At 33.8% G+C, this 14,100-nt stretch overlaps 1 protein-coding gene across 5 annotated transcripts; it reads left to right on the forward strand.

Moving 5' to 3' along the window:
* Positions 1 to 417: 417 nt before the first annotated feature.
* LOC108377397 (uncharacterized) lies at positions 418 to 12,827 on the forward strand. 5 transcript variants are annotated; one of them, XM_017633658.1, is made up of 5 exons: positions 418 to 560; positions 9,897 to 10,111; positions 10,195 to 10,685; positions 12,030 to 12,396; positions 12,470 to 12,827. In XM_017633658.1, exons 2-5 carry the CDS (start codon positions 9,904 to 9,906, stop codon positions 12,655 to 12,657), a joined length of 1,254 nt encoding a protein of 417 aa, XP_017489147.1. In that variant the 5' UTR covers positions 418 to 560; positions 9,897 to 9,903; the 3' UTR covers positions 12,658 to 12,827. The 5 variants fall into 5 exon arrangements, with proteins under 5 accessions (XP_017489147.1, XP_017489144.1, XP_017489145.1 ...); XM_017633655.1 differs by lacking the exon at positions 418 to 560 and adding an exon at positions 3,880 to 4,287; XM_017633656.1 differs by lacking the exon at positions 418 to 560 and adding an exon at positions 4,309 to 4,438.
* Positions 12,828 to 14,100: the final 1,273 nt, after the last annotated feature.

Below are 14,100 nucleotides of genomic sequence, written 5' to 3' on the forward strand. Positions count from 1 at the left end.
CATTTTAACTGTGATACCGGAAAAAATTCTCAAAATCGAAATTTGAATCATCTTTGCTACCCAAATGTGAGTGAGGAGTTTGAAACCCCAAAAAGCCCCTTGAGTCCGTATATACGCCAACTGTCGCACTTGTAATTAGGGCGTTCATTATTTTAATTGTCTTATCAGTGATAGCCGGAGTACTTATGCTGCCTGTATATACAATGAGGATCAGATATACAACTTACATACATATGTGGTATGTATGTATGTACATATCGACCCCTAACCGCCAAAATAACGTAAGCGACATTTTTTTCAAAATTTTCTTTTTGATGCAGAAATATTCCTAGAGCATCTAGATGCATTTCTGCATCAAAAAGAAAATTTTGAAAAAAATGTTGCTTACGTTATTTTGGCGGTTAGGGCTCGATATGTTGTTGAAAAAGGCTTGCATACTTCGAAGGTGAAGTACATTTAATTTCGTTGTAATTGCGTAAAATTTAACATCATGTGTAAACATAAAAAATCACGTCTCACAAAATAATATTTAACCCAATATCTGTGCATTTTGTGAAAGTGTAAGGGCCAATTTCACAGTGCGTAGTTAACTCAGAATCGGCAGTTAACTACTACACATCTACTGTATTTAGTTTAGTCACACAATTTTTGCATATTCATTAATAATACTAAGCAGTTTTATTAATAATTTAGAACAAGATAAGTGCAAAACTACCCCGCCTTCGAAAGCCCTTGAAATGTAATTTGATTTGAAATTAATAGCAAACAGAAACGCCAATTAATTATAATTAATTCGCAAGTTCTACACAGTTCACAGTGTGACTCTTTAGCAATGTTGCAGTTGCGGTTGATTACGTTCGGATTAATTTGAAAATTTTAATTTATTTTATCATCTCAACAGGTGTTTATTTTTAACTCATCGGGATTACCCTGATGCAATAATAAAAGGTGATTATACGTCCATACAGAGTGACAGCTGGTTTGAGGCACGAGAGAAAAGGGAAGATAAGAATGCCGCTTTGCGAAGTATTTGGTACACTTTTTTCATACAAATTTGTGAAAAACTGAGATTTTACATATAATTCTAAGCAAATTTGCCGGAGAAACCATGGGTCTAAAATCAGTTTGGAGTTTGCCAAATTGCGAACATATGTATCGAAGAAAATGTGAAAATTTTCATTGTTGCGCCCCCTGGTGGAAGTTTTAAGAAAAAGGTAAGTGCAAAAATGGATTCCTTATATCAAGAAACCCCTTATAGTATGTTTTATGCAAACTTTAAGCACTTCTTTACCACACTACAGCAAAATACTAAGAAACCTATTTTCACAATTTGGCAAACTCCAAATTGATTTCAGGAACATGGTTTCTTCGGCAAATTTTCTTTGAATGCGCAAGAATAAGCTGAATAAAAGGTAGGCGAGGTAACACCTTTCTTAAAAAAAAAATGGAAATCGGTTAACGTGGTCCAAAGTTATGCGGTAACATACATAAAAAAAAAATAATCCGACGAATTGACAACCTTTCCCCTTTTTGTGAAACCGGTTAAATATAGGCATCTAGTACCGCAAACGGAATACATATTCAAATAATTAAAGAAATAAATAAAGAATAAATAAGGAGAAAAATAATAAGATATATAACTTAATAAAGGTAATAAGCTTGTTCTTTACTAAATAGCTTAATTGCATATAGAACCCATAAAATAATTTGAAGCAAATCGGAGACATGACATCATTTTTTCTACAAAATCCGTCCGACTTGTATATACATATGTATACCTAAGTATGTTGTGGCATACTAATTTTACTACATATGTGTGTGTGTATTAATACTATATGTAAGTGTAAAGATGAGATCTTATTTTTTACATTTTGTAAATGACTGCAACTGCAATATGAATGAATTTCAATTCCATAGTTTTTAGTTTATTCAGTTTGTAGTTAGCTTTTTAAACTGATATAAAATAAAGACATTTATATTTCTTTGCTTGAAAACACAAATTTATTTTTATTTCTAGTATTCACACTAAAGCAATACTACAAAACTAGTTTGTTAGCATATTTTAATTAATGGCCATAATATCCCGAAATATCGTGGGATTCCGGGGTTACCTTTTTAAGATCCCGAAATCCCGCGATTCACAAAATGGTCCGGGATTGGATGCCTTAGTTGTAACAAAAGGTGAACAACCGGCAATTTTCAGAAAAAGTGAATTTTTCTGTTAAAAATGCGCAGGCTAGAAACTCATTTTCGACGTATAGTTTCCTCCACATTTTCTCTTAAAATTGTCTATAAAAAAGAAAAATACTACGTGGTTCGTCGAAAAACTTTCGTCCGGACAATTTGATCCACCCTAATGTACATTAATACATATGTTTTATGAAACTGAACACTCGTATCACATGTCGAACCGATAAGAGGTATTTTGAATAATTTTTATGTATGTCGTTTCTACGTGCGCTGCTTTGTTGTACTGTTTGACGCCGCCGCACAGGCAAATTTAAACGCCAGCAGAAATGAACTGCAATTAGAGATAGTAAATCATTAACGCAAAACAAAGTTATCAATCAAGCAATATAAGGAGTACTCATGCTTTCCTAACAAGAAACACTCTGCTTATCAAAGTCAATATTCACACAAACATATTCGTTGATAGCAGCTGAATCACCCTGCCGCGGTCGCACAGTGTAGCACGTATGCCACATTGTTGAACAAGCGAACCGAAATTATACATTGAATGCATTTTGACTGATAAATTTAGTCGTTTATTGTAAAATTTCTAAAACATTTTATTTTATTATTTTATATCTTCTAAGAGCTATTCAAGTATTACGTAATTACCAATGGGCCTTTGATTTTCTTCTTTTTTTATGTTAAGGGGCGGGGGTGGCTCTGGATGATGATTACGTCAGCGGTATTTATTTGTTTTCCTTCGACATTTTTCTAAAAATTTTAGCAGATTCTTACTTGAACAAATGCCAAATATACGTAAATTTTTTTAGGGTATAATTTCTAAACTTGACATAACAGATTGGCGCGTTCACGATATGTCAGCGTTTTCACTCAGCTTCTCCTTCGATTTATGGCGTGCGCGTTATTATCGTCACAGAAAGAAAAGGGACCTACAGTTTTACGGCGATTGTATTTTTATAAGAAGCTGTTTTCCATGATAGAAATATTATCGGAGGATTGCCATTGTCTGCCGAAGGGAACCGCTATAGCTATTAGAAAAAACTTTTTTTTTTATGTTAGTCGGGAACTGGGCTCGAACTCAGGCCCTACGGAATGGTAGAGCGCACTGCTAACCACTACACCACAGCGGCTGCAAGAGATATTACCAGATTAAACAAGACCAATAATTACGTAAGCATACGAAGGGGAAAGCGGGATAATAACTATGCTTGCATTAGCTGACAAGGGTGAGGCAGAAGTTAAAAATTTATAAAACTATGCTCACGTAATACTTCAATGGCCCCCTGCCTATACGTAGTCATTTTACATTAGCGAATCGCGTGTTTCGTTCTTCTGAATCATAGGTACTCAAGATTCCCGAGATGGACGTTTTTAAGCTTACAGGATTAACTCAAAGTATCTACTCCGACCAAGGACCATCACCACAGCAGGAGCTGCTACGAAAACAAGAAGTAGTTCTTTCAGTAGAATAGGTATTTTCTAAAGGGTTAGAACTACTTAACCGATCCGAACCGAGTTTTAAAGTAATTTGTAGACCTGCAAAATGGTTTTTATACAAATTCATTTTGATGACTTTTTAGCAATATTATGACATGCAATGATAGTGGGCGAAGTGTTCAAGTGTTCTTAGCAATTTATGTAGATTTCTGCACCATATCTCTTCCAAAACTAACCAAGTTCAAAATTTTCATAAAACTTTTGTATAACCAATAGGCGTGGCAGTGCGTCCATTCGGCGATCGCTTTTAGCAAAATCGAGGCGTTTTTGTCCACAGCTTTTACGGAGACGTTATACTGTACTCCTCCTTCGGTTTGCCGGTGTTTGCAAGGAAGGCAGTACGATAGCAAACCGATGTGTTATTGCTTTGAGTGCTGTTGTATGTACATTTATTTCCATCTACACTGACCAATTATAAATCGAAGCAAAAGAAATAAATCGCAATAACAATTATGACTTATTCCCAATTTGGGCCAAGCGGCTAACACCGGCAAATTCAGTGCCATGTCTGCCAATCGCTCGGCAAACATTGGGTGGGACCATTCCAATAAGGCAAAGAAAGGCAAAGAAACATCGAATAGAACTTGAGGAAGAGCGGTAAATATCAGTGCTAATTGTTTAGTGTGAAAAGTAATTTTGATTGATATAAAGTAATGGATATGTGAGCAAAAAATTTTAGTTCGATAAAAACTGAAGTCGAAGTGCGGTTGAATTCGCGAACTCTAATTGAAGAGATAAATTAGTAGTGGTAAAGTTGTTTAACCTTTATGCATTTAACCTTTTTACACGTGTGTAACTGGTCGGAAGTCTAATTTTTTATGAAAAATCATCTTCACGCATGGAACAACAACAACTGTTCACAAATGCTTTATGTACTCGTTTTCTCATTTAATAATATTATTTTAATTTTCATATGAAAGGTTGGAGTAAAAAATTTGATTATTACATATCTGTATCGACCTATCTATGACGGCACGCCTATTGCAGACTGGCAATAACGTTAAAAATTTGAAGCATGCGTGTTTCAACAAAATAAATTCAAAAAAAAGGTTCGAGGTAAAATTGCCATTTCCTAGCATAAACATTAGACTGAATCACTCCCCCTACAAAATATAAATCGGTACTGTGTTTCCATTGGAATTATAAAAGCATGATATTTTAAGAAGTCCACCAAAATATTTTGGAAAAATATTAAGATTTACGTGAGCTGAACCGATTTGAGTTTTTTATGAAAAAACCAGTTTCTTAAAGTTTTTTTTTTTTTTAAAAAAAATCCGCTGAAGTGACAGACCGGTTAAGCTTAAAAAATTTGCTTAAAAAAAATAATAAAAAAATTTCAACGGAACCGTAATTATGAGATTTTTGAAGCTGTTTTTTAACTTTTTTCAAAGATTGGTATAAGAAAAATTTGAATAACTGAACCTGAACTATTCCGATTTAGATTTGTTAGGTATCATAGGAAAGGTATTTCTCACCCTTTTTATTTCTTTGCCAATAAACTCATTCAAAGGATGAAGCAGAAAGGTAGGTAACGAGCTTCATTCCGAGTTGAATGAAGATATGTATATTGGTATTTGAAAAAAATAAAAATAAATTGGGACATGAATGATTTTTTTTTTGCACAGAAATAAAGAGAGTGGGAAAAGCCTTTTTATTAAGACCCCATAAGTCTATATCAGAATAGTGTTGGCCCAGTTATTCAAGTTTTTCGTAAAACAAGCTTTTGAAAAAGTAAAAAAAAACATATTTTGTCATCTGAGGGGACTTTTTTTAAATGCTTTAAGAAACTATTTTTATTCATAAAAGACTCCATTTTTGCAGATATTTTCAAATCGGTCCAGCTCACGTAAATATTTTTCCGAAATATTTTGGTGGACGTCTTCAAATATAATAAATTTTGTTATTCCGGCGGAGAAACAGCAACTTTTTTTGGTGATGCAGTCTAATACACATACATATGTACGAATATAATGTCGTGTATGTATACTAGGTAGACTACGGGACAAAGGGTGATAACTTTCTTATCATGACCATTAAAACCTTGAACCTTTTTGATATGGAACTTTCCATCTTTATTCAAATTAAAAAAAAAAATGCTACAAATACATATAGACCACCGATCACCCAAAGTTAATATTCTGAAATATTAGACAAAGTCTAAACTCAGTTATCGGTTTTCATTTGCAACGTTCTTTTATTGACAATGTTAACTGGCCGGTGAACGGCCTCTGAATATACATAATTAAAAACATTAGTAGTATTAAGTGGACTCTAGAGGTGTAAAACTATCGATAGTCAGGCCATCGATAGTTTTCGATATTATTTTCAAAACTATCGATATATCGTCGATAGTATCGTATTTATATGGTTTGCCTCAATTTTCGTATGAAGATTTCCTTAAGAATATATTCCGAAATTACGTTTCGATAACCTTGTAAACTGCTGGACACCTTTTTTAATTGTTTAGCCGTTAGGTTAGAAGTAAAGTTATTGAAAATTTGAAATGAATTGAAATGGAATAAAATTGGGCGTACTGAAATTTTATATTTGTGGTTTTCGATATCCTCCGTCACATATATGGCATTCATCAAGTAAATTTCAATTTTAGAAGAAGAAACCATTTTTTATCTGAGAAGTAATGGTTTTTATCTACCTTTTATTAAATAGTAAATAGTGGTCCATAGATAATATTGAAAGTTTTGGTATAAATTAATTTGTATCAGTTTTTAGCCGTATTTTAAGAGATGCAAGGTTTTCCGTCATTTTCGAAATTTGACATTACTCTTAAAAAAGTAGCAATCAAATTTTTATTTCAACTTGGATGTTTAAGAGAAATGAAAAGAAAAGAAGAAATAAAACTAAAATAAATACTGAATCACATGTCTGTCGGACTATCGATAGGTCCAAAAAACAATCGATTGTAGGGAAAAATAAAAAACATCGATACTATCGATAGTGCCATCGATAGTTTTGCACCTCTAGTGGACTCAGCTTCTGACGTTTTGAAGAGAAAAATATCGAAAAATTCTCAAAAAAAAAAAAATTGGCTCGATAGTCGAAACTTTGTAATTTCGCATTAAGATGGACGCCTTAACTTGAAAAACTGGAAAACTCGAAACTGAAAAGCGAATACCTTCATGTAAATAACAGCGACATATTGAGGCGCCTACTCCTGCAGTACTGCATTCAGTGAAATGAAAAAAAACGAAAAAAGTAAAGCAAAATCTTGTAAAACAAAGAAACAAGAACAAGCAGAAACAAGAAATTTCTATGTCATTTGATTAAGATAAGAAAATGAATGACAAATTAGCGATTAAGTAAATTACACTTTCACTAGGCATATATGTATGTATTCATTCCGAATTTCTAGAAAAGGGCAACAGGTTCTACTAACATAAGGGATATCCTCAAAGCCCCGGCTGAAAACTTTTTTATGCCCAACATTTTACAGTGTTCAGACATCAATTGAAATTTATATATTACTAGCAAATACCCGGCGTACTTCACTGCGCCTTAAAAGAATTTTTGGTTTGTTTGATACAAATATTGTAAAATTTCATTTATTTTATCAATTTAATTGCATAAAATTTTACAAACAGGTGGCAACTTGGTGGTAAATTTTTTTTAAACCTCTTCAGTTTCGTGCCGATATTTCAAAATTCAATTTATATTAANCTTTCTTAAACCTCTTCAGTTTCGTGCCGATATTTCAAAATTCAATTTATATTAACAATTATATTCAATTAGAATTTTCAAACAGGTGGCAACCTTACACAGAAACATTTTCGGCAGTAAGTCATTTTAAACCTCTTTCTTTTAACAGCCATATTGGAATATTTACTTTATCTTATCCACTTACTTAAACAGCAATTTTCAAACAGGTGGGAACTTCTCATCGAGATTTATGCATAAAAATGTTTACATTTTGAAGCAAAAAACAAAACCTACTTCAGTTCTCTTTAGTCGATAATCTACCGACTTTTGTACAGAGCTGAANACAATTATATTCAATTAGAATTTTCAAACAGGTGGCAACCTTACACAGAAACATTTTCGGCAGTAAGTCATTTTAAACCTCTTTCTTTTAACAGCCATATTGGAATATTTACTTTATCTTATCCACTTACTTAAACAGCAATTTTCAAACAGGTGAGAACTTCTCATCGAGATTTATGCATAAAAATGTTTACATTTTGAAGCAAAAAACAAAACCTACTTCAGTTCTCTTTAGTCGATAATCTACCGACTTTTGTACAGAGCTGAATTGCGAAAGAAAATGAGTTAGTGCCTTTCTTTATTAGGGTAACGATATATGTACACATGACTATCCTATAATTAAATCAAAAATTGTTTATCAATCAAAAGATTAGTTATACAGCACCCAGGCATATACATATGTATGTATATACATATCCATGTGACTAAATATCATAAAGGGCCGTACGAAAACAACTAAGCAATTACATTTTCTTAAAATTTCAGACTCTTTACTTGATTTATTCAAATAAATTTAAGTAAAAGCTCCGAAACTTTTAGAAAAAGCAATTGCTTAGTTTTTATTCAAACGACCCAAAGTTTCTCTTCGCATTTTTTTTAAATTTATTATTTAGTAATAAGTCATAACATTTTTCCGAAAATAAAATCGTTAAATTTATTATATATAAGTCGAAACTTTAACCTTGTAAAACCTTTGGAAGAATAAATTTATGGAAAAATCCAACGTGTGTGTGTGACGTTTGTGTGTCTTTTGGATTATGACACTATTGAAGTAAATTAGCGATATATATGTGCATTAGGGTGGTCCAAACTAAAAAATAAGGTCGGGATTTTAATGCTTTAGATTGGCGCTTACACATATGTTAGTGTTTGGCCGAGCTTCTCCTCCGACTTGTGGCGTGCGCCTTGATGTTGTCACACACAGCGGGGGGACCTACAGTTTTACGCCGACTCCGCAGGGCGATTGTATTTTTATGAGAAGCTGTTTTTCATGGCAGAAATACACTCGGAGGTTCGCCATTGCCTGCCGAGGGACGACCGCTGTTAAGAAAAACCTTTTTTTTTCTAAATTTGTTTGCGATGTTGCTTTGACCAGGGCTTCAACCCAGGCGCTGCGGAGTGGAAGCGCGCACTACACCACAGCGGCCAACAGAAAAAAATTATACCCCGGTTTTTTTTATTTAAAAAAAGATATATTTAGAGGTCGTTCAAAGCGAGTAAAGTTTCCATATGTTTTAAAAGGGAAAACACCAAGATATATAGCTCTTGAAAATAATACTTTTCGATCGGAAAACTTTTTTTCTTTAGGGGACTGCCAACAATAATACCCAATTCTTTATTTGACTATTTTCTATTTATTAACTATTTTTTTATAGGACCCCTAAAAACCTCAAAAAAATTAAATAGCTACCAATAAAAAATCACTAGTATTAAAAAATAGTAAAATAAGCAACTGCGTATTGTTATTGCCAGTCTCCTGAAGAGAAACAAAGCTTTCGGATCGAAAAATATTGCTTTTCAAGAATTTTGTACCATTTCCACGAAACCTTGTTTTTCCCCCATATAAAAAACATGGAAAAGTGCTTTAAGCGCTTTGAGCCTCAAAATAAAAAAAACGAGGTATCATTTTATTCGGTACAATCCTAGGGAGTGAGAGCAAAAAAATTCAGTATTTTCTTTTTCACGTGCACTTTTGGACCACACTAATGTAAACACATACATATGTATGTTTTAAACTACATATTAGAGTGGTCGAAAAAAATAAAGTCGGAGTTTTAATGCCGGCACACCCTAGGATTGAAAAGAAAAACTTTAAATAAAACTAAATAGCTCTACAAATTTGCTTGACAATACATTGCAACTAGGGATGTTATACCAATTCGAGTGAAATCTCGCAATGGTATTTTAGAAGGAAAATTATTCACCCTTAACCAAAAGGAAAAAGGATTTTGTAGCTCCGCCCACAAACGCTAGCGACATCTGCTTGTCAAAATCTATGTTGCCATAAAAATGGTGCAGACACATGAAAACGAGTTCAGTCAGACGGTATGTTCTCAGATTGAAACAACAGCATACAACAGCAGTAGTGTAGTATATTTCCGACAAATTATATATGTTTAAACTTTTTAAATCTATAAAATTACTCTCATTGTTTCATTCATGCTAGAAAAGCTGGACGAATACTGTTATTATAACAATTTCGTTTATAGATTTAGAATGGACTCTACACTAAATGGCGGTGTTGGGAATGATGTCGAAACTTTACCAGCCTGGCTGAAAGTAGTAACTTTCGAGAATGCAGCACGCGCCAGTGTAGGCGAAAATTTTGCGAGACTAGTCAACGCTCGCTTTGAAAGCGATTCGAAAAGTAACGATAACTATTCCTCGTTATTGCTGCGCCTCCATTTGGATATCGAACTCAAAGGTTCCCACATACCGACACAAATATACTTACATTCGTAAAAATTGTATAATCGCTTAATTAATCTATTGAAATGTCACTTGCAGATGGTAGCACAAAAACGGCGACTTTCGTTCTCAAAGCGCCACACAGCAATGAATTGATGTTGAAAATATTGAATTTATTGAAACTCTTTCCGAAAGAAGAAATAACTTATCACAAAATTTTACCGAAATTCGAAGAGCTATATGAACAAGTGGGAAAAGACGTTAAATTTGCACCCAACGCATATCAAATCGATCGTGATATTGGTGTGGACTACATTTTGCTAGAGGATCTGCGTCCAAAAGGTTATAAAAGTGCCAACCGAGTTAGGGGTTTGGATCTGGAGCACACCAAGCATGTGCTTCACAAAATGGCCGAGTTGCATGCCGCTTCCGCCTGTTATGTGGAACACTTTGGCATGTATCCCGAGGAATTCACTGTGGGCGTTTACTCGAAAAACAATAAGGAGCTGCTGAAGGAGTTCAATGCATCCGATACATTTTTGGCTCAACTCAAAAAGTGGAAAGATGGTCAGGCCTACTATGAGAAATTGGTGAGTAATAACACAGTGATAGAAACGAGACTATGCCTCCTATTCAAACCGAATGTATGTATGTACTCTAACAAATTTTTAAAGAATGAATAGAAACGTACGAAAACGATTAAATACGAGGGAACATTTTAAATTTGTAATTTCAAAATAGAGATAGAGGTACAAATTCAAATTCACTACATAAATTACACTGGTCGAAAGTCAAACAAACTCAAGAACGGAATTTATATTGCTTAATATCCATACATATGTATGTATGTATGTATGCACGTACTTATGAACATACATATGTAAAACCTCCCTAGGAGTGTTCTATATCGGCAAAAATATACCAGTTTTTTTTTTAAATAAAAAAATTGTCAGTGGTCGCTCAAAGTTTCCCAACTACTTTTCTTAGAAACGGTAGATTCCTTGCTATCGGCTAACACTGTTTCTCTTCCGAAGTACTCAAAGATTAACACCCAACTGTTTATTTAACCTTTTTTTTAATAATAACGATTTTTATCGGATGGATATTATTCCTTGAAAACTTCTGAAAAAAACAGAGATTGCCGATTGAAAAAAATAGATTCCCAAGGATTCTATACGTTTCGAAAAAAAAAAACAATCGCATAAAATAAATGGGAAGCTTTAAGCGCTTTACCTACGACCTCTAAATATTTTTTTATTTCAAAAAGGTTTATTTTTTCGGTATAGAATAATCCGACTTTAATTTCTTTGGACAACCCTAATACATACATATATATTAGGTGCCAATCGAAAACGTTTTTTTTGTTTGGAAATTTCAAGAAAATATTATTGGCTACTTTTATAGATTTTTTAAAGGTCATTTAGAGGTCGCGACCTGTCGATTTCGGTCAGAAAATACGATTTTGTAGGTTTATGGATTTTTTAATGACTATTTTCGATCCGATTTCAAATATCGAATACGATCTGAGAAAAGGATATACATATATAAATATTGTGGAGCCCGTGGGTTTTGTCCGATTTCAAATTTTATTAGGTGAATTTTTTTGGTTGACGGTGTTGTGTGTGTTTCTTCCATATATATATAAAATGTACGGGAAAAAAGCCTAGCATCGTCAGCAAAAAAAAAATATATTCAAAATCAACGCGATTTTCTAGCGTCTTGAAATTTGCTCTTTTGAATAAAAAGTTTAGCTTTTTTGGGCGTAATTCTTAAAATTTGTAGAATTTTTATACGAAGTTCGAAATGTGGATTTATGTCGTGGTGATCTTTTTCAAAAACATTATAAGCATTAAATACACAAAAGAAAAATAACCAAAACTGGTCAAAATGTCACTTAACTTAATTAGCTGACCAAAAGGGTATACACTTTATAGGCTGACAGCGACAACTACTTGGTGGATCGTTTGCTGCAGGACCAAGTTTACAACCCAAGCGAGTTCAACGTACTCAACCACGGCGATTGCTGGGTGAACAACATCCTCTTCAGGTACAACGCGTTCGGTGAAATTAAGGACACTCGCTTCATTGATTTCCAAGTCGGCAAATATGGCTCGCCCGCTCATGATCTTTACTACTTCATTTTATCATCAACTGCAGCAGATATAAAAATTGCACAGTTCGATTATTTAGTGCGGTATTACTTTGATAACCTCGTTGAAAACTTAAAACTACTCCAGTATCACCGTCCCCTGCCGAAGCTGCGGAATCTTCACACGGCGTTGCTTAAAAACGGACTAGCAGGTAAGGGATACAAATTTATATTTCAATTTTTCTGCAAATCTGGCGAAAATACTCAAAAAAATTGTATTTGCAGCCTACTTAGTTGTGTCTAAAGTTTTGCCGGTTGTTATGTTGGAGAAGAGTGGCAATGATTATAAAGAGGATCGCTTGCAAGATGAGAGTAAAATTAAACTGGCGATGTACACTAATCCAAAGTATGTTGAGGCAATGTCTGAAATCCTTCCGTGGTTGGATAATCGCGGCTTGCTTGACTGGAAGTAATTTGGAAATGCTACTCGTAATATTAAATATAAAATGCACTGTATCGGAGGTTTACATAAATAGCCATAGCTGAGAAATTCTAAAGCGATAATGAAACAATAGCGAATCTTTGATTACACTCACTGAGAAACTTTTCCGTTATTAATAAAAATTTATAAGTATTATCGGAATTTGTATTCACTTCTGTAAATTCAAATGAGCCCAAACCAAAGCTTATAACGGCCAATGAGATTGCAGTGGATAAGTTCGGACTAGATACTAAAATCCTAATTTAAGCTAGGCATCTTGATTGAGTTTCGCGTGAATCCTTCGCATAGGCCACAACTGATCCTTAGTTTCGTCGAGAGTTTAATGGGTAAGCATAGATTATAAATCCCGCTCGTGAGCCAAGGAAGATCAATCATGGCTTCCAAAATACTGGGCAGTGACACAGAAGGTGCTCAAGGGTGCCTTTCGGACTGTCTTCGTTGCAATGCTAGACATGTGCCAATCAGCGTGATTTCTATTCGTGCCTTGGGTGATGGTGTGAGTGTGATCCTGTAAGTTTCACAGCTGGCTATCGAAGATCGTAAGTGAAATTCGTATTATGAGCTATGCAAGCGTGTCGAAATTTTCGTCAAGTACCGAATTTTCTGTCGAACAGAATTTTGCTTTCGCTGGTGAAGCGGAATGTTAGAAAATTGTGAAAAATGTATGATTTTGCATTTGTTTTCTTACTTTACGGCGGCTAGACACTTTTCATAAATTTTATATAGTTCTACCGTCGGGAATACTAAACGCAAGCTCGAAAGGCTGGTTTTACTTATGAAAGAAAACCCCAATACTCTGTTGACACGATCCATTGAGAACAAAATCAGAGAGCTGTTTATAGTTTTAATATATTTTAAATAGGTTTGGATCACAAAGTTTCTTAAATATATTGTATGTCAAAATATATTCGAAAGACTACAGTTAAGCTCGCTTAAACTTTTTCTGCTCCTACCAATAAAACAAATTTTGCCTTATTTCCCATTGCCTATTTATACTAGTTGTAACAAAAACAGTTTATTGATAGAAGGAAAAAGAACTTTGTTTATTCCAAAAATACAATTAAACAAAAAATGTGATATAATTGCGGTATATGAAGAAAGTAATATTCAAAAAATTATTTTACTTATGTCTAATTTTAAAAGTCTAACAAAATATCGACTGCTGAGTGGAAGATCAACCTNGAACTTTGTTTATTCCAAAAATACAATTAAACAAAAAATGTGATATAATTGCGGTATATGAAGAAAGTAATATTCAAAAAATTATTTTACTTATGTCTAATTTTAAAAGTCTAACAAAATATCGACTGCTGAGTGGAAGATCAACCTACTTATCTCGGCAGCCAGCTCGAAAACGCTCTATCTCAAAAAACTTTTCAAGAACGCCCTATTTCAGATTTCGTTTCAAAAACGG

This window comes from Rhagoletis zephyria, unplaced genomic scaffold (assembly GCF_001687245.7).
Source record: "Rhagoletis zephyria isolate East Lansing unplaced genomic scaffold, Rhagoletis_zephyria_1.1 Rzeph_scaffold_12014, whole genome shotgun sequence".
NCBI lineage: Eukaryota > Metazoa > Arthropoda > Insecta > Diptera > Tephritidae > Rhagoletis > Rhagoletis zephyria.

Excerpts from the sequence above, each read along its gene's own strand:
- LOC108377397 (XM_017633654.1), top strand. The coding sequence starts at position 9,847 with ATGCTAGAAAAGCTGGACGAATACTGTTATTATAACAATTTCGTTTAT. Across the intron at positions 10,112-10,194 it reads TTTGGATATCGAACTCAAAG|ATGGTAGCACAAAAACGGCG; the intron begins GTTCCCACATAC and ends TGTCACTTGCAG. Across the intron at positions 10,686-12,029 it reads AGGCCTACTATGAGAAATTG|GCTGACAGCGACAACTACTT; the intron begins GTGAGTAATAAC and ends TACACTTTATAG.